The sequence below is a fragment of the Vigna unguiculata genome, chromosome 1 (assembly GCF_004118075.2).
Source record: "Vigna unguiculata cultivar IT97K-499-35 chromosome 1, ASM411807v1, whole genome shotgun sequence".
Classification (NCBI taxonomy): Eukaryota; Viridiplantae; Streptophyta; class Magnoliopsida; order Fabales; family Fabaceae; genus Vigna; species Vigna unguiculata.
Window position 1 is genome coordinate 34088308 of NC_040279.1, and position 24455 is coordinate 34112762.

The window sequence follows — 24455 nt, forward strand, 5'->3', positions numbered from 1 at the left end:
TTTAATATACCAATAAGTTAAATTAATTGAAATTTATAAAATCAAGAGGTAACTATTAAATAAGAAGCAGGACTCAAAAATGTGTTTTTCAGTCATTTTCAATCAATAGCAGGGAAGGCGTTAAAAGGATACATTAGGAAATATGTTGCAAACATTTTTCTTATGTCATTTATTAAAAAAACCTCTCTGGTCCCTTTTACTCATAAAGTGTTTTGGATTTTTATTTTATATTTCTATTTATCTTTTATTTCCCAAGTTGATAAAAAAAATATTTTCGCAGTATATTAATCTACGTATCTAGTATAAAAGAATTAAATGAGAAACTTTAAAACTATTTTATGAAAAATAAAAAAAACTATAATTTTTTTAATTCCTACGAAAAAAAGGCTCGTGATAGATAAAAATAAATTTAACGGAAATAATAATGAGAGGATTCTTGAAGTGGTGTTAACAGAAAAGCATGATGTTGGGAAAAGAATATCAGGATTCATAGTTTTGGCTTGTTACGAGGGTAACTATAAAACAGTAGCCATTGGTTTTAGAAGGTATTATAATAATGGAGGAAGCAGTTAAAAAAAAAATGTGCGATGGAAAGAGAAGTGAAACTTGGATGGGTTGACACGTAATGGGAGAAAGATGACGTGTGGTCACAATCACATCACAGATAGCACCTTCACTCGTTCAGCGTTAGCGGCATCATCTTGTGTTATATCTTTCGATCTAAATCTGCACTCCACACACTCCACACTCACTTCATCATCATCTTCTTCTTCTTCTTCTTCTGGTTTCAGATCTACCATTACACACTGCAGAAAGGCACAAGATGAACAAGTAATGAGGTAGCCGTGAATAGAAAAAATGGGTGGGGGCCGGTTCAGCCCGACGCAGAAGGGGAAAAGGGTTCCGAGGAGGGTCTGGTTAAGCTTCCAAAAATCAATGGGAGTCCTCGTGGGTGGGAACCATACCTCCTCCAGGTTTTGCACTCGCTAATCTTCTTCTTTCTCTCATCTTTCGGCTTCAAATTTTTTCTCTCTCAATTGAAATCAATCAATCAATCTCTCTTCATCCAATCATTTCAATGGACACCAAGGCCTTCTTCAACCTCCACATCCTCAATGCCTCCATCGCCAGGCGCGTCCTTCTACGCTCCATCCTCCTTGCCTGCGCAATCTCCATCGTCTCTCTCTACCGCGCGCAGTCGCTCTTCGATTTCGCTCCCATCGCTACCTACTTGGACTGCGTTTCCGGTTTCCACGGCGTCACTTTCCGCCCCGCGTCCCATTTGCTCCGAACCCGCTTCTGGGTCCCTGCCAATTGCGAGAAAGACGCCAACTTGACCCTCACCGTGGTCACCGAGCTCACCGGGAACCGGTTTCTCTACCCCGGAGCGAAGAGCCTCTGCGTCGGAGAAGGATCTTCGATGGCCGTCGCGGCAATGAAACAGTTAGGCTTCTCCGCCGTCAGCGCCGTCCAAACGCGCAGTTTCGAGCAGAAGGAGGTCCTGTACGAGGATTCTTCCTTCGATTTCGTGTTTTCCAGGGACCTCGACAAGGTATCTGTCCCTGCTCTGTTGGTTCTCGAGATTGAGCGTGTTCTTAAGCCTGGTGGGATTGGCGCCCTTATTGTAGGTAGCTCCGGTTCGCATCCCAATGATTTGATAAGGGCAGCCACCCCTGTTTCCTCTTTGTTAAGATCTTCCAATGTGGTGCATGTTGATTATGTCAATGAGCTTAACCTCGTTGTTTTCAAGAAAAGACATGACAATACTACTTCGTTTTACCAACATAGTTTACCCGCTGATTGTCCCAGTCTCACCTTCACCCAACCCCTCATAGAGTTAATGGAGCCTCTTGTGAGTGAGAAGCAGAAAGCAGCACCTCCTGAGTTTCACAAGAACATTCCCTATTTGCCTAAGTTTGTGGATGTTTCCAGTAGGAAGAGGTTGGTGTATATTGATATTGGTGTGGGGGAGCTGCATAATGCCAATGTCAGTGATTGGTTCCTGCCATCATACCCTATTGATCAGAAAGATTTCAATGTTTACTTTGTTCACTACAACACTTCCATCATGTTGTCCTATGTGAAGCGACCTGGTATTACCTTTGTTTATCACCCTGGCTTGGCTGGTATTGGGAAGGTCACAGCTAAACTTGGAACTGATGATAATGATGATGATGACCTTGATTCTTTCCTTGGCGAGGAGGAGTTTGATTTCCTTGCCTGGTTCAGAGAAACTGTGCAATATGCTGATTTTGTAGTCCTCAAGATGAATGCAGGGAATGTTGAACTCAAGTTCCTCTCGGATATATTTGAGAATGGAGCTATATGCTTTGTTGATGAGTTGTTTCTCAAGTGTCCCGAGAGGGGAGGTGGTGATAAAAGTGTAACCACCATGGAAAGTTGTATGGATATTTACAAGGGTCTCAGAAGCAATGGTGTCTATGTCCATCAATGGTGGGGAGACTAAGTTGCAGCACTGCATATCTTTGTGTTGTTACAACTTTCTCTATGTTTCATGTGTTTGGACTATAGTCCAATTGTTGTTTTTGTTGTCTGTGAAAGTGTGAAGGATGCTATGAACATCCTTGTGCTTTTATGGTTGGGCACTGAATGCTAAATAAACAACCACTGTAGTTCTCGTTTGCTAATAAAACCTGTGATGATTTCGTGTTGCTGTGTGAGTTTTCTTTTTGGTTGTTTTTAGGTTATAATGGCAAGTTGGAATTGGTTGGCTCCTGACACAATAAATTCCGTAAGGAAGGAATCATTTCTTTAGATGGGATCAAAGCTCATGTTGCCATACCGATTAAAATAATGTAAAATCAACAACCTCAGATTCACTGTATTTGGAATCATTGCTTTTCCTTTTCGAAAACATAAAAAATGTTATCGTTTTCAATGTGGTGGTCTGGTTTTAGCACTTCACTCGATCTTCAGTTTACTTTCCAATTACAGACATTGAACCGAAAACACCTTTGAGAGACACTCTAAAAACTCGTCAACTGATTCTAACATTTGAACTCAACCATGGCTAATAATAACCAAACTGATTTATTGACATTTTCCAATTTAAGGTGTCTCCATGAGCAAAGCATATGAAACTAAATGAGGTTCTTAATTAAAAACTGTTACATAGAAAATCGGGTGTTAACAATATTCCAATATCAACAATTATTTAATAATGTAGTTCAGACCTCATTTAATCACTTCTCTCATTTCAAGCTAATTGTTCCTTCTTCTTTTTTCTTTTATTTATATATAATCTATTTGTCAGTTTTTGATCCTATAAAAATCAATACACAATTGGAAAGATATATCCCCACATGAAAGAAAATGCACCTTGAGTGTAAAAAGGTTTAGACCTCATCCACCTTATACATTTCAATTTTGAAATTATTTTGTCTAGGATCCAACGCTTCTGTTGAAAGGTCAATAATGAAAAGCCCTACATCCAGAAAAATAAAGTATCAGTATTTTATATGACAATAAATGTTTAGAATTATTGATAAAGGGCAAAACAACTATTTATCAAACAAAATAAAAAATCTACAATGCAGATGGTGGACAATGTACATTTGTTAACAAAATAAAGCCTTCAAATTCTACTCTTCCAAATCTGATTTAAACTAACCTATGAATTGTACCTAAGACAAGTTTGTAAAAGAGAAAGCATAAATTAAAGATGTTATTGTTCATACAACTTATATAATGTTTTAGACAATAACAGTTTTTTATATATTACATTATTTGTTACATAACAAATCTCTTTTCCTTTTCTCAGATTCTTTTACTTAACTAGTAAAAACACAAATGTTGTCATTGTATTTTTAAATTAAAAAAAAATAGAAATAATAGGAAGAAGTATTAACATAAAAACTACAAAAGTAATAAAATAAATAAATAAAACCCGTGACGGTTTAATTCAATACAACGGTTAAGCTCAATTAATAATATCATAAAAGGTAAAATTAAAATTATAAAATGTGTAAAATTTATAAAAGGTAAAATTAAAATTATGAAATGTGTAAAATCTTCTTTTTAAGTATAGATTAAAAAAAATTTTCTTCATATATGTATAGATCACGTAATTAGTTATGTGTTAAAATGAAGTTTATTATATATGTTATTGTACACATAATATTTGTAGAAAATAAAACATAAATGGAACTTTTTATGATATTGGTTTCATATAACAGTTTTAATCAACAGCATCAATAAGAAGACTATTTTTAGTATATACAATTTTTTACCACTTCTATTTTTAAGTTATCACTTATTTAAATTTAATTATTTTTTAAATTAAAATAGTTATTTTATCATCTTACTCTCTAAATAACTGTTTATTAAAATTTAATCATTTTTTTAAAAATAAAATAATGACCCACAATAGTATTACTTCGGAAAAACATCCACATTATTCATCAACTCATCTCGATAGTCACAAGGGGTTTTCATTTTTGTTAATAAATTTATTGACAAACGCATTGATAGATATAATTGTAAAAAAATGGTTAAACTAGTTTTAATTAATTGAATATTGATGGCATAATTTATTAACGTTTTTTATAAATAATAGATAAATTATTAAGTCATGTAATTTATTTGTTATCTTTTAACAATGAATTTCTTGTGGACAGATGATAAATAATTACATTTTTTTATCCCTAATAACTGAAAGGTGCTTGATTAAACTCAATCAACCAACAAAATCTTTAATAAACCGACCCTACCAAAAAGTTGAACAAAACAAGATTATATAAAACATATAAAAGTGAGTAGCTATCAGGTTAAAATTAAAAATTAGTACTTAAAACCTTTTTTGTTAATTTTTCATAAGAATACTCATAACTAGCAAACATGAGAGATTAGCCATTACTTGTCATGTCATCTTAAAAAAAAAACATAACGTACCCATTAACACGTTAATTTGTAAAATATTTCTATTATAAATAAATAAATAAATATATATATATATATATATATATATATATATATATATATATAAAGCTATAAGAAAAATCTTATTTTAAGTACTAATTTATAGTATTTAAAAATAGAAACCGAAGTACAGCTTAAAACACCGAAAGACTATTGAACGAAATACAAATAATTTGCAGGTACAGATAGCAGCAGCTCCACACAAGTAGAAAAGAAAAGACCACTTTCTACACCTAATTTTATATTCTCTTTCTACCCTTTTAGTTCCTTCAACCGTGACATGCCAAACATACCCAGTGGGATTGGAAACTTCTCCATATCACAAAGACAAAATATATTTAATGATATAGAATGATATTTAGAAGCCCAGAGAAACAAGCTCATTGGAGGCATTGTCATGTACAAGTTATGAGCAATGCCAGCCTGTCGTTCACGTTGAATCACAAGTATATATAAATTCCATTTTCCTTTGTTTTTGTGATTATAGGAAAATAGAGAAATTAAGGTGAAACCATGAAAATAAGACAGGGGTGATGTTAAAGTATAACAGTTGGGCTGTACAGGAAGCTTGAGGAGTTAACAATGTATCTTCTTCTTCTTCTTCTTCTTCTTCACTCCTCAGACCCCACCTTTATCTCCAAAAGCCTCTCCACTGGTTGTCTGCAAATTGGGCATCTATTTGTCTGGAACCTCAAAACCTTCGCACATCCACTACACATACACTGAAAATACAAAACCAATTCACCCAACGTATTCAAGGTCTCAACTTACAAATAATTAGTTTTTAACCCAAGATTTGAACAGTCATAGATTCATACTGATTCTATCAACAAATCAAAGAAAAATTCATTCAGAAAGGGAAGCTAAAATACCATATGGCGGCAGGGATGAACAATTGTATCTCGAGGCTCCGACAAGCAGATAACACATTCTTTTCCTTGGTCACTCTCATCCAAGTCAGCTTCTGTTGAATTTCCAATGCCATATATCTCCTGCAGCTCATACCTCATTCCATTCACCCACAAGATCTGCTTAATAACTTTCACCCGGAACTCTCCTTTCTCCTTCTCAAACACTGCTTGGGTAATCTGTGAGTTTGTGCTACCAGATGCTGGAGTTCTATCTGACTCATCATGATTACCAGGGGATGCGTCTGCCTTTACCGCTAGGGGGTACACATCCATATCACCCACTTTCAGTAACTCGGACTCCTCAAAAACAGAAAAATCAATACCAGTTCCAGATGGCTGCTTAAACTTCTGGCCAAGACCTTGCTCAAAGTTCACTGTCAGTGGAGCAGGATTGTTTTCCTTCACTGGTGTGAGGATGGAGTCTTCACCTTCTTTTGCAAAGAAATAAATGGTGACGCTGTTAAACAGATAAAAAGAAACACTACCTTTAGAACAAGTACATGAATAAATATAGTTCAAAATATTCACACGCACAACCATCGATGACAACTGTCCCCTTCCCCCCCTGCCCAATGTCACAAATGCGCATTAGCCTTTACAAGCCCTAAATATCAAACATGTAGCAAAATATGTGCCCATTAAGCTCCACAATACTCCAAATCTGAACATAACTGACAGTAACATTTTCACGAGTTCAAAGTTTCTTATGCAACATAGGTAAGAACTACGAAGCATAAGCCAAATATGCATTAAATTAACCATTCAGATATCTTACAGAAAAAAAAAAGGTACTGTTTCCTACAACCATAATTTTAAAATTGCAATAAATGGAAGTAGAACCTCAGTCTTCCATTATCTGTCTCCCAAAATTCAAAGTAGAACTCCAATTTAAATATAAGGGTGGAAAAGATAAAAAAAAGCATAATTAAAGATTATATTATCATTGTAAACCACCCCGAACAGCACAAAAACCTAGACAATCAAAAGCACTTCAGTCTCCATTACCTATCTCCCAAAATTTAAAAACAGAACTCCAATTTAAATATAGGGTTGGACATAATTAAAGATTATTTTAGCATTGTAAACAGTCAAACTATTGTGCAGCTACACCTCTTTGATATGGCTTCATTACATTCTCGAACAAAAGCTAAAATTAAAATGGAACAAACAATAAACTCCAACCCTGGTTTGATAGCTATAACAGCTTAAAGATACAGAACGAAACCATGGTAGTTGAATCGGGATCTAAAGTGTAAATTGAAAAACCCATTTTCTGAATTCCAAATTGAAATTACCGTGAAAAGTAAGATTCATGATCAATCATAAAAATTTAGCACACACACACACATATAAGACAGAAGCACAAATTGATTAATAACTAAAATAACATAACTCTAGGATAATTTTAACAAAAATAAACATGTGAGAGATGAAAACATAAATACTATCTGCACATACACTAGCATTTTCAAGTCAAATAGCTAATAAAGTGTCGTAGAAGCATAAAAGCAAACACTTGTTGCAAAATAACAACCACAAGGCAAAAGAGAGTAGTTGCCCGCTACACAGATTCACTACTTCAGCACACAGTAGTTGGTGCTGCAGAAATTATGGGAAGAGAAGTATAAAAGTGAGAAGGAAGAATGAGAGGAGACAAAAGTCATTCATGGGGCACTCATGTTTGGCAATGGTAGAGGGAAGAATGATAGATGCTAAGGCCAAGGTCTAACAAGAGGGGAAATAAAAGTGCATCCCTTCTCATTTCTGCTAATTAATTTTGAGAGGGTGTAGGGTTTTACAGAGTCGGTCACGCATGACCCAACCTAGTTTTGAGGACATGACCAACTTCGCTGCCAAACCATGATTTGTGTGATTTTGGAGCAATACAAGCAATTTGCTTACAAGTCAAACCCAAAATCAATTCAACCCTCAATTTATAATAATCAAATTATTCAATTTGCAATACAAATCATGCTATACTTACTACCATTGATAATATACCTTCACTTGATCATGAACATTACATATAAAGACTTTTTCTTTAAGCTTATATGATTGGACTAGTGGCATGGCAAAAGGTTTGGGTAGTTTGAATGAGGTTATGTGATCAGTCTCTTTGCTACCATTGTAACAGGATTTTCTACAAGTTAATTAATGCTACCCTTTTCATGATGGTTAAAAGAAAAGTAGTTGCCATTTTGCCAGTCATGGTAGTCAGTTTGAGAGCAAAGGTTCATTTTGTCTGAACATTAGCTTATCAATAACGCTATTCCTTCTATTATCAATTTATCACTCTGCCAATCTGTAGTAACAAAAGATTTCAAAATGTTCAAATTGATTCTCCATCTCATCAAAGATAATTGAGTACACACTTGGTTTCATGTTAAATTCTTCATACTCACATTAAAATACTAGCTAACGTGATTGTAGGCACATTTTCATATTGATAGTTTCATGTTAAATAATTGATTCATGGTCCAAAATTGATTGGTTGAAGCACACTACGAACCCTTTACGTTGGATAAAAAAATAGATACCGAGTTTTATTACCAACTTACTTATAGAATAAATACATCCAATTGAAACACAAATCACATCACTTCAATATCAATTTTAACCAAAATCTACTTTGTAAAATCAATTTCATTCAAAAACAATTTTGCCAACACATCCAAACACACACTGAACCCTTGAAAGACACAATTACCCAAAAACAAGATACCCATTACAAAACTATATCCACTCCCACGGGAAAAAGAAACTAGCTATCTAAAGCATCAACTTATTTAATGCAGTTACCTTTGAAAAATTGCAGTTACCCTGCATCATATGCATGTTTTACACCTTACAACACTAACCAGAGCAATGTCCATTATGCTACCCAGCGGGTAACCATAGGATGACATGTTGGTAAGGTAAAAGAAAATGGTTGCCATAACATTCCGTAAAACTCAAGTTACCATGAGAGCTAAAATGAACGAGCCTAAGCAATACAAAAGATAAGACAAGCAAGCAAGTACCATTCGAATAATCCCCCACGAAAGCATCATTCCTATAAAAAAAATCCCTCGCATGAGCATAACTCCCATTAGCCTGTAAAATACTCAAGATATATTAAATAAAAATTAAAAAGAAAAACCCTGGTTGAAGTTGGTTCCATATACTTTTTAGCTTCTGATTGCTTGTGTATAGCAGAACCCTGCTTAATTGCTCACGCAAAAGTGAATGCTACTTGCTACTAGCTTTGTTCGTTCTCAGTTCAATTATTTGATTAATAACTAGAAGCTAATTAGTAATCTAATCCCACCCCCAACAAGCAGATGACGGCATCCAAAAACCCTACACCCAACAATCTCATCTTAGTGCAAGATAAACCGCATGCAGATAGCTTGTCACAAAGAACTCAGATCCCCAATTCGAATCAAACAACCCCTTCATTTCACAATTGCGATGATAACAATACATTAAGCAATCACAAAACTAATATTAACGAATTGTCAACAAAACATACCTCCCAGAAACGGTGGCATCGAAGGAAAACGAGATAAGGAAGTGGGAAGAATTTCCCTCATCAGGTTCAAGCCTAAGACTCTCTTTCCTGATATTGACATCGTTCCTTATGGTAACGGCCTTCTGGTGCTCAACAAAAGGTGCAGGGTTAGGCATCACGGGCCCACAAGGGTAACGCCCTGGAATCCACGCCGGGTCCATGTGCAGATGATGTTGATGTTGATTTTGTGGATGATGATGTTGATGCTGTAGATGATGATGTTGATGCTGTTGATGATGATGCTGATGAGGTATGGGAGGCGCCGGAGGGTAGTAACCGGGGTAATGGTACTGCGGGTAATGCAGGGTAGGGTTCGGATAAGGTGCGGCACCATGGTACACGAACGGATTCGCGGCGATCTCAGGCTGCGGCGTCACCGGCGGTGGAGGCGGCGGGTGACTCCGCCTTATCGCTCCGCTGTGTCGGCGACGGTGGTTGGCGCCACCGCTTGAGACGTTGCCCATGAACGTGAGGAAAGAAGGAAACAAAAGCCCTAATTTTGGGTTTGGGTGGTTGGATTGTCCGTGCACCCCCGGAGGTGGTGGTGGTGGTGGTTTAGTTTTGCGCTCTTTCCTTCCCGTAGTAAAACTGAAAAAAAGTTGTATTAATTATTAATTAAATAATTAATTAGTTGATATAAAAATAATAAAAAAAGAAAGGAATGAATTGAAGGGTGAAGCGAAAAGTTAAGAGTTGAAAGGGTAAGAATAATAAATGCGTGGAGAATTGATTTTGGAGAAATGAAGGAAAAGAAAAGAATAGAAATAGAGAAAATAAAAGTAAATACAGCGAAATTAACAGAGATATTAGATGGCTCGCATCATTTTCTTTTTAAAAATATATATTCAGACAGAGACAATTTTTGTTGGCACATTATTAGGAGTTGTAAAATTTAGACACCCACAACGGTACAAAGACTATGTATTAATTTATTTTTTCTCGTCTCACTGTAGTTGTCCATGTCCTTTTTCTTATACGAGATTATATATAGCATCTTTCACAAGTGGAATAAACGTCCCTACCCACATTCAATCTATGGAAGCTTTGAAGAACGAAATTTTAACATTTCTTCTCCAACTTATATTCTTGATCAGACCTATAACGTTTGTGTATGTAAGATAAATTGTCTTCATAAGTTGTCGTGTTGTAAGTATATATTTTAAACTTACTTTATCTTTAATAAATATATATGGGCAAAACATCATAAAAGTTCAATAACAAAGTTTCTGACATTATTTGAATAAATAAGTAACCTTTAAATTTATGTTAATCTTACAGTAAAATTTACATATACTTATGTATCTTAAATTTACTTTATATCTAAATAATATGGAATTTTAACACATTTTTTCATATATAGCACAAAAATACTCAATTATACATCATTTATGAATCTTATATTAAAGTTTCTGTTAGTTTTTTTTGTTGTTCATCTATTACGTTTTTATAATACACTGATTATCACTAATTTTAATATTTTAAAATATATTAAAAAAATATTTAAATTATCAATACAATATATTTTTAATGCTTATTTAAAGTCAACACCTAAACAATTAATAAAAAATCTGAACTACATTAACTTGCAAAAAGTAGAAAAAAAAACACAAAACAAGAATCGAGTGAATTAAATAATTGCATTATCTTTTAATTATAACCGAAGTAACTTGACAATCCAAATGAATTAAAATTTTTTAACTTTAATCTAAGAATTGTCGGTGAAATTTGTTCTAACAGTAGATACCTAGAACATGAAGTTTGTCGGTCCACTGCATCGAGTATATTTGATTTCCCAGAGAACCTTATTTGATCATTAAATCCAAATTCTCATAAAACAATACTAAATCATGTTCTACGTAGTTGCTATTGATGTTTTAAGATGATATATATGTACTAAAACAATTAGTGAAGTTTTCTTAATCTGTATTTCCCTTCTAATATCTTGTTCCGTTCATTGCATTACAGCTGATAAGACATCACAGGCAAACTAGTGCTCCATTGTTGTCACATAATTAACAACACCACGTTAAGGAACATCACCTGTGATCCTTATGTGGTTTATAATGTATTTCCAAGTTTATACCTAAACTACATTCTCATTCACACTTTTCATTTTTTTCTTCTTTTTCATGAGAATCTCATTTTGTACTCTAACACACTTTCCAAATTCTTATTTCCTTCACACGTAACTTTAGTACTTTGCACTAGTTTTAGATAACTTGAATGTTAATCTTGGCACATTTAGTTAGAAGATGATAAATATTGCAATCAAGAAATGAAGGCAATATTTCTTATGCATGATTTTCATTAATCTTTCGTTATGATGATGATTTCTTCGTTATATAACATTGTAAATTTTTTATACAGTCCTTAACAAATTACTGCCGTTGTTTTTTTTTCTTTTTCTTTTTAATGAGGAAATGTTCCGATGTTGGTGTTGACTCTAAAATATGTACGGTATTTTGGTCAAAATTTATTTTAGGAATCAAAATTTCTTATTCACGTTATAGTTGTACTACTCGATTATCCGATTAATTAAAATAAATGCTTAAAATTAGTCAAGTTTTAAACTTTGTTCAACATGAAGATGTATCTCGTTGAATATACATGATATATATGAATCAAAAAGTTTCTTGATATCTTATCTCAAATGTATTCAATTGTAAAACAAATATGGGATAATAGATAAATATACTATTATGAATTGAGATTAAATTTTAATGAATATTAGATTTAAATTAAATAATTTATAAGTGCGTTTATTTTAGATTTGGGAACAATTTTTCTTTTTTTTTAATGATCGAGTTTAAAAATTGTGTTTGGAAATAACATTTTAAGAATAATTTGAGAAAAAAAAAATTGTTCTATTGGAGTAAAGTTACTTTTGTATTGGTCCAACATCTATAATCAATTATAAAACGAGTCAAAGTTAGGTAAATTAATTAAAATTAAAGTTTGTTTTTGTAATATATAAAATAAATATTTATATTAATTAAGTAGTGTAAATTATTAACATAAATTTTCAATTTTAAAATTACATCTAAATTTTTATAGTTTTAAAAATAGAAAAATATTAATGTACAACAGAAAAAGTTTAATCAATACTCAATATATAAAAGTGATAAAATTTATAGGATGTAAAATATAATTACAAAAAATAAAAGGAAAAAACAAATGTATAATAAATGTAGACAAAATCAAAGTATATTTATATTATTGTTTTTAAAAATATTTTCCAAATATACAATTTCTCGGAGAGCTTTTAACTTCTTGTGTTGTGAGATTTGAATTTATACTCTGCAGAATAGGACTAGGATGATTCATCATTTTATTGTGGGCATCATCTCGACCATAATTAAAGATATTGTTTAAAATAATCACGTAATTAATATTCATATTAAGATACTCTAAACAATTAAGTTGGATTTACCAAGTGAGACACAGTTTACCAAGTAAAAACTTTAATTATTGTTATATTTATTATATTTCGCAAATTGCTGATTTAAGCGTTAAAAGTGTCTTTACATAAATCCACCTCACATCTAAACCGAAGAAAATGAATAGAAAAGATGAAAAATAAGGATACTTCGATATATTGTAAGAATATATAGAATTGGAAATTGGAAGTGATTATTTATTCTGTAACGAATATATAGAAACTTCATAAAAAGTAATAATTTATCCTATTTTATGAATTTTAAATTCTGGTATTATGTCACAACCATGTTACTACATGACAGGGATGAAATGTTACACTAAAAATAAAATCCTATATAGCTGAGAAAACCTTGTCATGCTTCTCAGAATCTTTGAAATTGGTCAAAGAATGCATTATTAGTTCCAGTTTGAAACACAAGGAAAAGTATTATAAGAAGACTCTGTCACCCAAAAGAAAATACGTTGAAGATGACATTTTTCGAATGTACAACTTTCTTTGACCTAACATACTTCTTCTGTTATAACATACATTTCAACAGAGTCCTTATCTCACAATAATCTTTGAATTATGTCTTTATTTGTTAAAGACTGTTACTATTATTTGTTATTATTTTTATTGGGGACTGGATTTTTTTTTTCAGATACGTATTTTGGACGGATAAATTAGACTTAGATTAACTAATAAAGTTTAAAATGATAACTCTAAAATTAATAAGACTTTTCATATCAATCCGACATTTATTTGTCCTCCTGATAGCAAAAATATACATTTTCAAATTTTACTTATCAAAACAAATTAGAAATTTCTTAATTTCAAGGTGTAATGAAAATGTTCTATACGAAGGTTCGTTGTGGATAATATTCTATTTTTTTAAATTATTAGGATTTAGCTCCAATTTGTGGAACGGCAATAAGAACGTGCGAGAAAAGAGGAAGAGAAACACGTCAAGCTTAAAAAGTTTATTTTTTAAAAAAGCGTACTGAAAACTTTCCATATAGACGTAAAAAAAATGCACATAGTTATATAATAGATTATGTTCTCAGAATAATTTAATTCAGTTGATTTAAAACTTATAATCGATTCAAATTTTTATATATAACTGATTAGATTTTCTTTCTGTATTATTACTATTTTCAAATTGTTTCCTTACTACTTTTTTCTTACTTCACCATTAAAAAAAAATAAGGATTGCGAAATAGGGCAAAGGATAACGAGTAATATATAATGAAAAAGTATTGAAAAATTTCAGGAATTTTTATTCAAAACAATTATTTTTTACTTGCATAACTTTTTGCCAGCGTGAAACAGGTTCTTAAACAAACTTTTAAATCAAGTTGAACTCTTAAACTATCTTGATTTAAAAAGTGATCAATTTCAACTTTCAATTAAAAAAATAAAACATAGTCAAACTCCACCACATTTAAAAAAAAAATGACAAACTTGGAACCAGTATCATTTTCATCCATAATCCAGAAAATCTAGAAAATCCAGAAGTAAAATCTAAGAGACAGGAGTGAAATGAAATGAGATTGCAACATGGTAAACAAAAGAATCTGTCAGAAATAGAGAAAAAAAATATAAAATTTAAGTCAATGGGTCAAAGACTTAGCTTAAATCACAAACCTTTGTGTGCCGCCTCCTCTTCGTTCCAACCTCCGCATGCTCTCCTTCGATTTTTTCACACCATTGCCATTTCCAAACAAACCTTAACGAAACACACACCCATATCAATCATCCTAGGAATTGTTTTACACGTGTCTCAAGGCATGAAGATTCCCTGTTGTTCTTTTTGTACTTGTTTCTCAGCATCGGTCAAAGAACAAGAAACTAAGCACGGTACGTGTAAACATGTCAATGTCTTTTCTTTCTCCTCTCATGATTTGCTTTTTCATCACATTTTATCTTAAAGTCATAGAATTCTGCATTGGATCTGTAATAATAACCCAACAGAAGAGCCAGGTGAAGAGAACGATGGAAACTTTCGCACATTCACTTACAGAGAATTGAATTCTGCCACGCGGGGTTTTCATCCCTCGGAAAAGATCGGAGAAGGAGGCTTCGGCTCTGTCTATAAGGTTACACACATATCATATCGTCATTTTTCTTTCTTTTTTTTCATGTGGGTATTGAAGAAATCTACGATTGATGATGAATCGAGAATTGAATTTGAAGTTGTTGTGTAAATTGTAAAGGGGCAGCTTCGGGATGGAAGTTTGGTGGCTGTTAAAGTGCTCTCGATTGAGCTAGATTCCGTAAAAGGAGAGAGGGGTTTTGTAGCAGAATTGAATACACTTGCAAATGTGAAGCACCAAAATCTAGTTATTCTTCGAGGGTGTTGTGTTGAAGGAGCCCACAGATACATAGTCTACGATTATATGCAAAACAATAGCCTTCGTCACACTTTCTTAGGTGATCTTCAGATTATTATTATGTTCTTAGTGTAGAATTATACTCATACTGTCTTTTGATTTTCTGTTACTGTTGAAAGGTTCTGAGGAAAAAAGAATGACATTCAGCTGGGAGGCTCGGAGAGATGTATCAGTAGGTGTGGCTAGAGTGCTTGCTTTTCTTCATGAGGAACTTCAACCCCATATTGTGCACAGAGATATCAAATCCAGCAATGTTCTTCTTGATGAAAATTTCACACCAAAAGTCTCAGATTTTGGCCTGGCCAAGCTACTGAGAGATGAAAAATCCCACATCAGTACCCAAGTTGCAGGCACATTGTGAGCAAAACCACAACCAAAACTCCTTTTGAGTGAATGAAACAAATTTGGATTCTTTTTACTGAATTACTGATGGGTTTCTTTAATCTTTTTGTAGAGGTTATCTTGCTCCGGAATACGCCAGTTCTGGCCACCTGACACGAAAATCAGATGTTTATAGTTTTGGAGTACTGCTTCTAGAAATTGTGAGTGGCCAAAGAGCAGTAGATGATCGTTGTTTCATAGTTGAGAAGGTAACAGAATTGGAGAAGTGAACATAAATGTTTTATTGTTTGGACATGCATGTTGATTGATTGTGATTGTTTGAACATGATGATGACAGTCTTGGGCTGCGTACGAGGGTAATGATCTTCTGAGAATGGTGGATCCAATGCTGAAGATGAACTATCCCATGGAAGAAGCTAAACGGTTTCTAATGGTGGGGCTTTGTTGCGTGCAAGAAACGGCCAGGGTGAGGCCACGAATGTCAGAGGTTGTAGACATGTTGAGCAAAAACATTGAGATGGAAGAGTTTAATGTTTCACGACCAGGATTTGTGAATGACATGAGGAACGCCGGAACGAGGAGGCAAATAAATTCGTCAGAGGAATCAAGTGCAGCAGCATCCTTTGCAGATTCCTCGGGATGGAGTACCACCAATCTTGCTCGTTAGATTTCATAGATGCGTGCTTAGGTTGCTCTGTAGGATCATAAATCGTTAACTGCGTTTAAGATTCATCATAGTTTTTCTCAAGTGGTTACAATCATCAATTTTTTTTTCCTGCATATATATGTAACATGAATTTTCTCTTTGGAAGGTGTTTTATACATATCAGAATGAGACAATAGAAATATGTAACAAGAAAGAAGTGAGAGATAGAGATAGTTTCATTTACTGCGTGAGATGAGAGGTCAAATTGTTGATTCAATAATCCAAATAATATTGCTTCCACATGGAATTTTTTTGATTGGATGCAAGTGCTCAAGTGAATATTTATGATTCTTGATTGTTGGAAGTCATTTGTGGTTGAGAAAAAAAGAAGGATTGATACATTAGTGCCCTTTTTATGATTGTTTAAATAATAATAAAAAAAGAATTTCTTTGTATAAATATTGTGAAATGATTAAATTTCACTCAGAAAAGTTTCTTAAGGCACTGAAAACTTTACATTGAAATGAGAATAGTGAACCATTTTCCACAAGAGTACCAATTAGATATGCGTTTTGACCTAACTTGACCTATTCAAGTTAATAGTGTTGTTTGGTTTTATTTTGTTGCATGTCAATTCATTTGGGGAAATCATAATGCATATTTATGGGCTTACACAAAATTCCTTTTAGAAATCAATTGGATGTGCAACTAACATGTAAAGGAAAAATTAGCAAGTCCATTAGTTACTTATGCCAATCTGTTTTGAGTTTATTTTTCTCTCTTTACACTCTCCTTAATTATGGGATTTTTCAAATATTTTTACTTCTATTTGTGCATCATTTTAAAATAGTATTAATTATTTTTTTTATTGATTGCATATTTACCATTTTACTTCCTTTTTAATTAAGTGATTCGTATAGAGAAAAAATGATAAAAAAATGTATTTGATCACCTTATTATTATTTTTTAATTTTGAAAAAAAAATATTGTAAATAATTATGGTAACATGAAAAAATTATAACTTGCGTAATTTTAAAAGTAGAACCAAATAACATTTTGTATATCACTAAAAAAATATAAAAAACATTATAACATTATGTATCAAATTTGTATTTGAATAACACTAATAATTAAATTTATTAACAAAAATAAAACAAAGCATTATATGTATGAATTACCATCAAATTTTTGTTTCTGAAATCATTTATCCAAATACAATGTGTGGAGGTTGGAATACATTAACAAAATATATGAGTGTTCATAAAACCTTTCTGCGTGATTTGAAACAAAAAATACAAATTACACAAAATTTTCAATAATAATGAATAATGTAGCCAATAATAACAATTATACAAAAATATTTTGGAGTAAGTAACATATATTTTGTTTTCGTAAAAGTACTTGTTCATAATAAAATATGTTTTTCACTCTCAATGGATTTTAGTATATTCGTCACTTCAAAATGAATAACATGACTTTGAATTTCAGAAAATCGAAGACGAAGAAATTTGGTTGAGGTTGTAATAGACTCAATAAAACATTTACATATAAAAAATTAAATTGGTTATGATAAATAATTATATATGAAAGTTATATTTTCTGATTAGACAATAACAATAATATGATGATATGCAATTGTTCATAACATGTTTTTAGTATTCTGATTTGGTAGTATGACAATTACATTGAGTACAAATTTTGTTATCTCTTAATAAAATTATTTATGTTCAAACCAAGAAATTACAAAATCTATATAACTTACAAAATCACAACTCAAATCAGAATTCCTTATTTCAATATTATGTATTTTTATTATCAATAGATTTAATTAAATTTTAAGTCACTCATAAATTTAGATACTTTTAATTTAATTTTTATTTTAAAAAAATATTTTGAGTAAAAAAAAAATCACCATGGTTTAAATGTTTTATTCTACATAATTGTTCACTTTCAAAATTATACAGAGACAAATATCATTAATATTCATATTATAGTGAATGTGAATGAGAAAGATATAAAACTATTTTAGATAATAATGAAGTACTTAACACTTTCTTTCTACTACCATAACTAAACTTTTGATCAAGATGGTCATCAATACAATTTTTTAATATTAATAATGAGATTGTTACCAATACAAACTTTTTTAACTCTTGATGATCGTTCAAATCTAAAACTTGGATATTTTTTATCCTCAATGTTAAACAAAATAATCTTATTTGTCCAGACTGCAAACTCTTTTTAAATATAAAAAATTATGTTCCAAAAGAAAAAAACATTATTTAAGTATGTCAACATTAAATATCTGTAAAAGTCACTTGTTTAACACTTGACAAAGTTAAAAAATCTTCAAACTCGGTTTCTTAAAGAGTGTGGTGGCATCTCAGTTAAAGATACAAGGATATAAGGATAAAATGTTAAAAATAAAGACAAATAAAACTAAAGATATTGAAATTAAAAATAAAATATACCTGGTCATAATTTTTATGTCATGTTGTCGCACTTCTTATAAAAAAATTATTTTGGAATTTGGATATGTCTATTTATTATAAATGCAAGTAATATATCAATGGTCATCCTTATCATCGATAATATATTTAATAGTTCCTGGAAAGAGATAATTTGTTTTATCAGCAAATAAGTAAGTTTATCATACTTTGATATGTAATGTTAAAAAGAAGACTAATTAATTTTAACCAAGCAATTCTATTTTATAATTTATTTATAAATTTTGACTTAATTAACTTTTAAATTCTTAATATATGATTAGTCTTTTTAATATTAAATAATTTTTTCTTTCAATTTGTTGCCTACTAAATTGTTTAATAAATTATAAAATGCTGATTTAAAATTCTTGAAAAAAATATGGACTCTTTAAAATAATTCTCTTCCAATGTATTTTTTTTCACCACCAGAACAATCAATGTTGCTTTTCATAATATAATAAATTGTCTAAAAAAATATATATATTAGAATTTCAAAATTATTTAAATCTAAACTTTTTATATTAATTCATAAACATTTTAATACTTTTTAAAATAGCAAAGTGCTCAAATAATTCTTCAAAATCACCAAAAGTTGAAGGTTTCTAGCATAGGTTGATTTAAAATTATTTCTACATGAAGGATTAAACCTATAAATTATTATTTGGGGGCATATTACATTTTGTTCTTCTCATTTTTTTTCTTCTTGCACTTGCGTATTATTAGATGTGTTGTTGAAGATTCATGATTTTTTTTTTCTGAAAAAAATAACCACAAAGGTGTGTACTTATGTACAGACCTAGGAAAGAAAAATACTTGTTTTCACAGCTCTTTCTCTTCTCACAAATATCTAGATTTACAACTCCTTTTAAAAAAAATTATATTTAAATAATAATAATAATAAATATAAATAAAATATTATGGTATAATAATAATTTATATAGTTGCAGAACAATTATAAAAAAAGAAAATATCAACTTATCGTGTTGACTGGCCAAGTAAAATAAAATAAAATTGGTAAAGTTATATAAATCATGACAACCAGAAAGAAAAAGAAATAAATACTTGTACTAGTGAATGGTTCAGTAAACATTCAACAATAGTTCAAAAGTTGAGTCATTACTGAATTATAGGATGTACTTCTCACTCTAGAACTCATTACTGAAAGCAATAATTGATATTAAATATTGTGTAACAAAATCTTGTGAAAGTTTTCTGATCAGTAGGTACAAATTGGATGAAAAGAAACCAGAAAAACAAGAATCTGTGACTATACAAGTCTTCATTTGCATCAAAGTGAAAAAATGAAAACACATAGGTAGTGGTACTTAAATAAAACCATCTTCACAAATGCTTGAGTTGAATGAAGAAAGTGTTCTGCACCAAGCTTTTGCAACAATACTAATCAATCTGACAAGCATCGCTAACATAGGCTCCACGAACAATGACGTAACCCCAATTTTCAAGAGAGTATACCTGTGTCACTAAAAGGGTAATAGAAACATGAAAGAGACAGAAAACAATTAAGGAAAAAATCTACTAACTACAAGACATAATATATTTGTTCTATGTTATATCATCAAAATTTACAGTTAATGATGTCACTGTTTTCTTTCTGTCAACGAATTCAAACTAGTGAAATAGAGAATATCTCAAAACCTGGTGCATGATTTGGGTTGAAATGTACTGAATAGAAACAAATGCAAATGAAGCCAAGATGTTAACTAGTCAATCACAGACAAAAAAAATGACAACACAACAATGAAAAGGATTGGTGCATGCATCAAATTCAAGATGACAATGATCTTTGAAGGACAAAAGATCTCAATGTAATACCGATAAGAAGAGAAAGCAAATATCAAAAGAAACAATGATTCTTTAATTATTTTATTTCCTTCACTTACCTCTCTAGATGATACTTTGAACCAGGTAGGCCATGGATTAAACCTAACACAATCAAGCATGATCAGTAGATATATCATTTATCAGACATGAGAGGAAATTAATATGAGACCTTATTTTCAAACCTCTTCTAACATCATTCATTCCGACAGAAGAGGTAGAAAGAAACATTAGGAAAACAAAAGAGACATCATGAACTGAGTTTCACAGAAAGTATGAAACCAAACTACATCAGTTTTTGTTTTAACTAATAACTAACAACATGCATGACTCCTCGCACGCCATTAGTTAAAGCCATCACTGTTCTGATGGGCTCTGCAAATGGCATACAGGGAGCCAGGCACGCCAAGCATGTTAACAGTAACATATAAAACCAAATGCAAACTTAGCCATGTTTTTCTCAGTAACATGGAAGAAGGTATGTATATGAGGTAGAAGCAATTGAACAGCATGTTATATATATATACACAAAGACAAGGCCTTCTATGTCTTCCAAATGACAAAAACACCCCTAAAACCCTTCTGGCTACTGTTTTAACTTGGGAAACAACTAAGAAGCTAGAAATTTGGCATGAAGCAAAGTTTGCTTTGTAAATAATTCTACCTGAACCTACCTTGTCTCTCTCTTTTTCTGTTCCCCACTTTACTTTTTCAAACTCCCTAAGAGTTACAAACTCATTGAAGAGAATAGTGTTACATATATAATACACTCACACACACATATATATATATATAAAAAAGTGATTGAAGAGGGACTATGAGGGTCTTGTCATGTTTACTGTTGGCTGAGATGGCTCTAGGCATGGCTCAGGATTCAACTTCTTTTTCCATTGCATAAAGGGCAAGTCATTTTTATCTTGAGAAACTAACTTGTCTCCAAGTGCTTGGATCCCCTTAAGATTCCTATTCCCTCACCATTCAGTTTCTTTAAAGAACAAGATATTTCCCTCTCTTGTCCTTTTCCCTTTACACAAAGTGTTTCTTTTTCCTTTCTCTTTTGGTATGGTATACATGATGTAAGAATACAACCTAGAATTGAAATATTGAAAGGGAGCTACTCATATGGAACATATTTATTTAATTTTCTTATGTCCTTTTTTTTCCATTGAATCAACTTCTGCAGAATAAACTGTTGTAAAATCATTTTTTACCACTACCATCTTCGTTGTGGTCCACTGTGTAAACCATATGATAATTAAATGTTAGAGCAACAAACAACTGTGATAAAGTGTTCAGTAATCTGTCTATTTCTTATGAACTTTGGTTGTAACGAAAATTTTTGAATCAGAATTGTTTGTCGTCTGTACCAAAGTATGTAACCTATTGTCTTGCGTAGTATACACGGGTGCTTTCAAATTTTGTCTGTTGATACTCCATGCAAGAACTGATAAACTCCAAAATGAAATTATTAAAAGGGAAAGCACGAAACTTTATTCGACCCAGAGAAAAAAAAAAAAAAAAAGAAAAGACAAATTGAAAGGCATTAACATGTTAAACTGCTGAATGAATTGCATGCATGATGGAAAAAAAGCAACGTCCTGGGTAATGCTTACAACAGTCACGGGCAAAGACACATGCAATTATGCAAAAGCAGAGTGGCTAAAGTAGAGGGTTCCCTTCTAGTTAGACAGGAATCTCACGTAGGACCAGAACCAATCCTGAAACAAACACGTTCAAGTTGCAAATAAAGCTGCAGATTTTCCATACTCAGAATCTTGTAGAGAATACTCGACAAGACAAATATTTACAAAACATTGTTGTATGAAGTAGGAACCTGCTATATCACTCCTTTGGCAACATATATGTGTTTGGAATAACCTTCTATGCTCTTCTCTTCTTTTTTGTTTATGCTTTGCTACCAGCACTTGTGCACATGCCTTCTGCTTTACTTCCAACTTTTTAAGTTGCTTGCCCTTATATTTTAATTACTATTACATTATTCGGATCAATTCAACACAGTTTTAAATAATTATATAAGACAACACACTAATAGACACTAGTCAACATTGCATCACAAAGCATGCATGTCAAATTTATAATATAATATTTATCTAAAATTACATTATCTAACGTTACAACGTGATTTCATACTTATATGTCAATTCAAACATGTAGCCTTAAAAATAAAAACAAAGTTTACATTGTTGTCTTCTAATTTCAACTTTTCTATGTTGTATCCTTGAGTTGTTTTTTTTTTTTAACATGACATGCTTAACCCAAAACTATCTTAAATTGACAATTCGATTAAATGTGGGGACAGTTTTGTTTTTTACAAGGAAACCATATTAATGATTTTGCAATGAGGTATGAGTGGTCCTCTTTTATTTTCATGAGAGCAACACAGCAATTGGTACTTCAAATCATTAGGAGCTATGTGTTACAATTAAGTGAGGACACAGACAATCGGCCAATACATATAAACTGCCATAAATTATTGAACATCGGTGTGAGGGAGAGATCACGTTCCAGAAGGATCGATATAATTTTTAAAAGTAAAACATTAATAATAAAAAGCCTATTTTATCAATTGAATTGTTAAATTATACTTTTTATATAACAATGATTCTTTATGTTAAATTTTTGTTATGGTTTAGCAACATAATGAATAATTCATATTTAATATATTTTGAAAAATATATAAACATAATTTTGAAAACAAAATTTTGTTTATAATGTGAAAAAAAAAATCCATGACTTCCAATGACATTAATAATATGTTTAATTATTTTTTTTTCTATTTTTATTCCAAATTAATAAATTGATCTTTCAGTTTTTTTAAATTTTAATTTGGTCCCGACTTTTACAAAATTAATATAATTTGGTCCTTTTTTTGTTAAATTTTTTGAAATGAGTTAATAATTTTTTATCAAAATTGACAGTATAATTATGTTAATTACATCAATAAAACATATTATCATTATTAATAACTTTAATTTTAATTAAAAATTCTTAGCCTGTTTCAAAAAATTTAACGAAAAAAATCATATTGCATCAATTTTTTAAAAATTGAGATCAAATTAAAATTTAAAAACATTAAAAGATCAATTTGACAAAAACAAGACCAAAAGAATAATTAAACCTTAATAAATATATCATTCAATAGAAGTTATATTATAAGGTTAATCTAGTTTCCCAAAACTAGTAATATTTAACTTGAACTTTGTGTAACGTTGGTTCATTGGTTTTTCTCTTGTCTGAAATGTCTTGACTTTTGTTTTATTGACAAAGATGCGTGAAAAGAAATTATTATTTATTTTATTTTGTAGATTACTGAAATAATATTTTCTTTTAATCTGATGTACAACTCACATTAGATATACAAAGCATATCAAGGTTACATTACAACAAACTGTGCGCCATTGTAGAACTAAACTCCAAGAATACTTTTAATTGAAATGTAAAATCATTTGCTTCGTGAATCAAATCAAGTTACTATGAACCATTATGAACAATTTTGAATTTTTTTATTTTTATTTTTATCTGCTTTCAAATTATATAAACTATAATTATTTAAGAAATATTTGATAAGTGTTATTTATACTTAATTTATTAACTATAACATTTACTTATTTAAGTTTTTTACACACTTTATTTTCATAGTTTTCTATTCGATTTTTACATTTATAGGAAAATAGAAGGTTAACTATATATATTTTTTATTAATATATATAACATTTTAACATTTTAAATTCTTTTTGTAAAATTTAGTGATGGAATAAAAATTACAAGAACTAATGAACATAGAAGAAGACAAGATAATCAAACTTATATGGTCTCTTGCTTAACTAGAGTAGTTCCTTGCTTAATCATAATTATTTAGTAGCATCCAATCAACATTTTCCTTGTTCAGTCAAACCACGAACCAAAGAACAATA

At 31.2% G+C, this 24455-nt stretch overlaps 3 protein-coding genes and 1 long non-coding RNA gene across 5 annotated transcripts; 2 read left to right on the top strand and 2 right to left on the bottom strand.

Moving 5' to 3' along the window:
- Nucleotides 1-690: 690 nt before the first annotated feature.
- LOC114184906 lies at nucleotides 691-2672 on the top strand. The gene has a single exon (XM_028072303.1). It carries the CDS (start codon nucleotides 1079-1081, stop codon nucleotides 2465-2467), a length of 1389 nt encoding a protein of 462 aa, XP_027928104.1. The 5' UTR covers nucleotides 691-1078; the 3' UTR covers nucleotides 2468-2672.
- Nucleotides 2673-5066: 2394 nt separating this feature from the next.
- Nucleotides 5067-10055, bottom strand: LOC114195813 (probable E3 ubiquitin-protein ligase LOG2). Its single transcript, XM_028086255.1, has 3 exons — nucleotides 9361-10055; nucleotides 5811-6306; nucleotides 5067-5660 (listed from the first exon to the last, which is right to left on the bottom strand). Exons 1-3 carry the CDS (start codon nucleotides 9861-9863, stop codon nucleotides 5550-5552), a joined length of 1110 nt encoding a protein of 369 aa, XP_027942056.1. The 5' UTR covers nucleotides 9864-10055; the 3' UTR covers nucleotides 5067-5549.
- A 4378-nt stretch (nucleotides 10056-14433) lies between these two features.
- On the top strand, nucleotides 14434-16402 carry LOC114176231 (putative serine/threonine-protein kinase). 2 transcript variants are annotated; one of them, XM_028061197.1, is made up of 6 exons: nucleotides 14434-14674; nucleotides 14789-14913; nucleotides 15031-15247; nucleotides 15327-15564; nucleotides 15662-15797; nucleotides 15887-16402. In XM_028061197.1, the coding sequence occupies exons 1-6, from the start codon at nucleotides 14605-14607 to the stop codon at nucleotides 16214-16216; spliced, it is 1116 nt and encodes a 371-aa protein (XP_027916998.1). In that variant the 5' UTR covers nucleotides 14434-14604; the 3' UTR covers nucleotides 16217-16402. The 2 variants fall into 2 exon arrangements, with proteins under 2 accessions (XP_027916998.1, XP_027917007.1); XM_028061206.1 differs by having other exon boundaries at nucleotides 14798-14913.
- A 3431-nt stretch (nucleotides 16403-19833) lies between these two features.
- LOC114193623 lies at nucleotides 19834-22499 on the bottom strand. The gene is made up of 2 exons (XR_003606313.1): nucleotides 22355-22499; nucleotides 19834-22238 (listed from the first exon to the last, which is right to left on the bottom strand). It is a non-coding gene; the product is annotated as an uncharacterized LOC114193623 (long non-coding RNA).
- Between the last annotated feature and the right edge of the window lie 1956 nt (nucleotides 22500-24455).

Bases quoted from the DNA above. Each gene is read 5' to 3' on its own strand.
- LOC114184906 (XM_028072303.1), top strand. From the start codon at position 1,079: ATGGACACCAAGGCCTTCTTCAACCTCCACATCCTCAATGCCTCCATC.
- LOC114195813 (XM_028086255.1), bottom strand. From the start codon at position 9,863: ATGGGCAACGTCTCAAGCGGTGGCGCCAACCACCGTCGCCGACACAGC. The intron at 6,307-9,360 runs GTATGTTTTGTT...TCTGTTTAACAG, and splicing joins GATGCCACCGTTTCTGGGAG to CGTCACCATTTATTTCTTTG. The intron at 5,661-5,810 runs GTATTTTAGCTT...TTGTATTTTCAG, and splicing joins TTCATCCCTGCCGCCATATG to TGTATGTGTAGTGGATGTGC.
- LOC114176231 (XM_028061197.1), top strand. From the start codon at position 14,605: ATGAAGATTCCCTGTTGTTCTTTTTGTACTTGTTTCTCAGCATCGGTC. The intron at 14,675-14,788 runs GTACGTGTAAAC...ATAACCCAACAG, and splicing joins AGAACAAGAAACTAAGCACG to AAGAGCCAGGTGAAGAGAAC. The intron at 15,248-15,326 runs GTGATCTTCAGA...TACTGTTGAAAG, and splicing joins CCTTCGTCACACTTTCTTAG to GTTCTGAGGAAAAAAGAATG.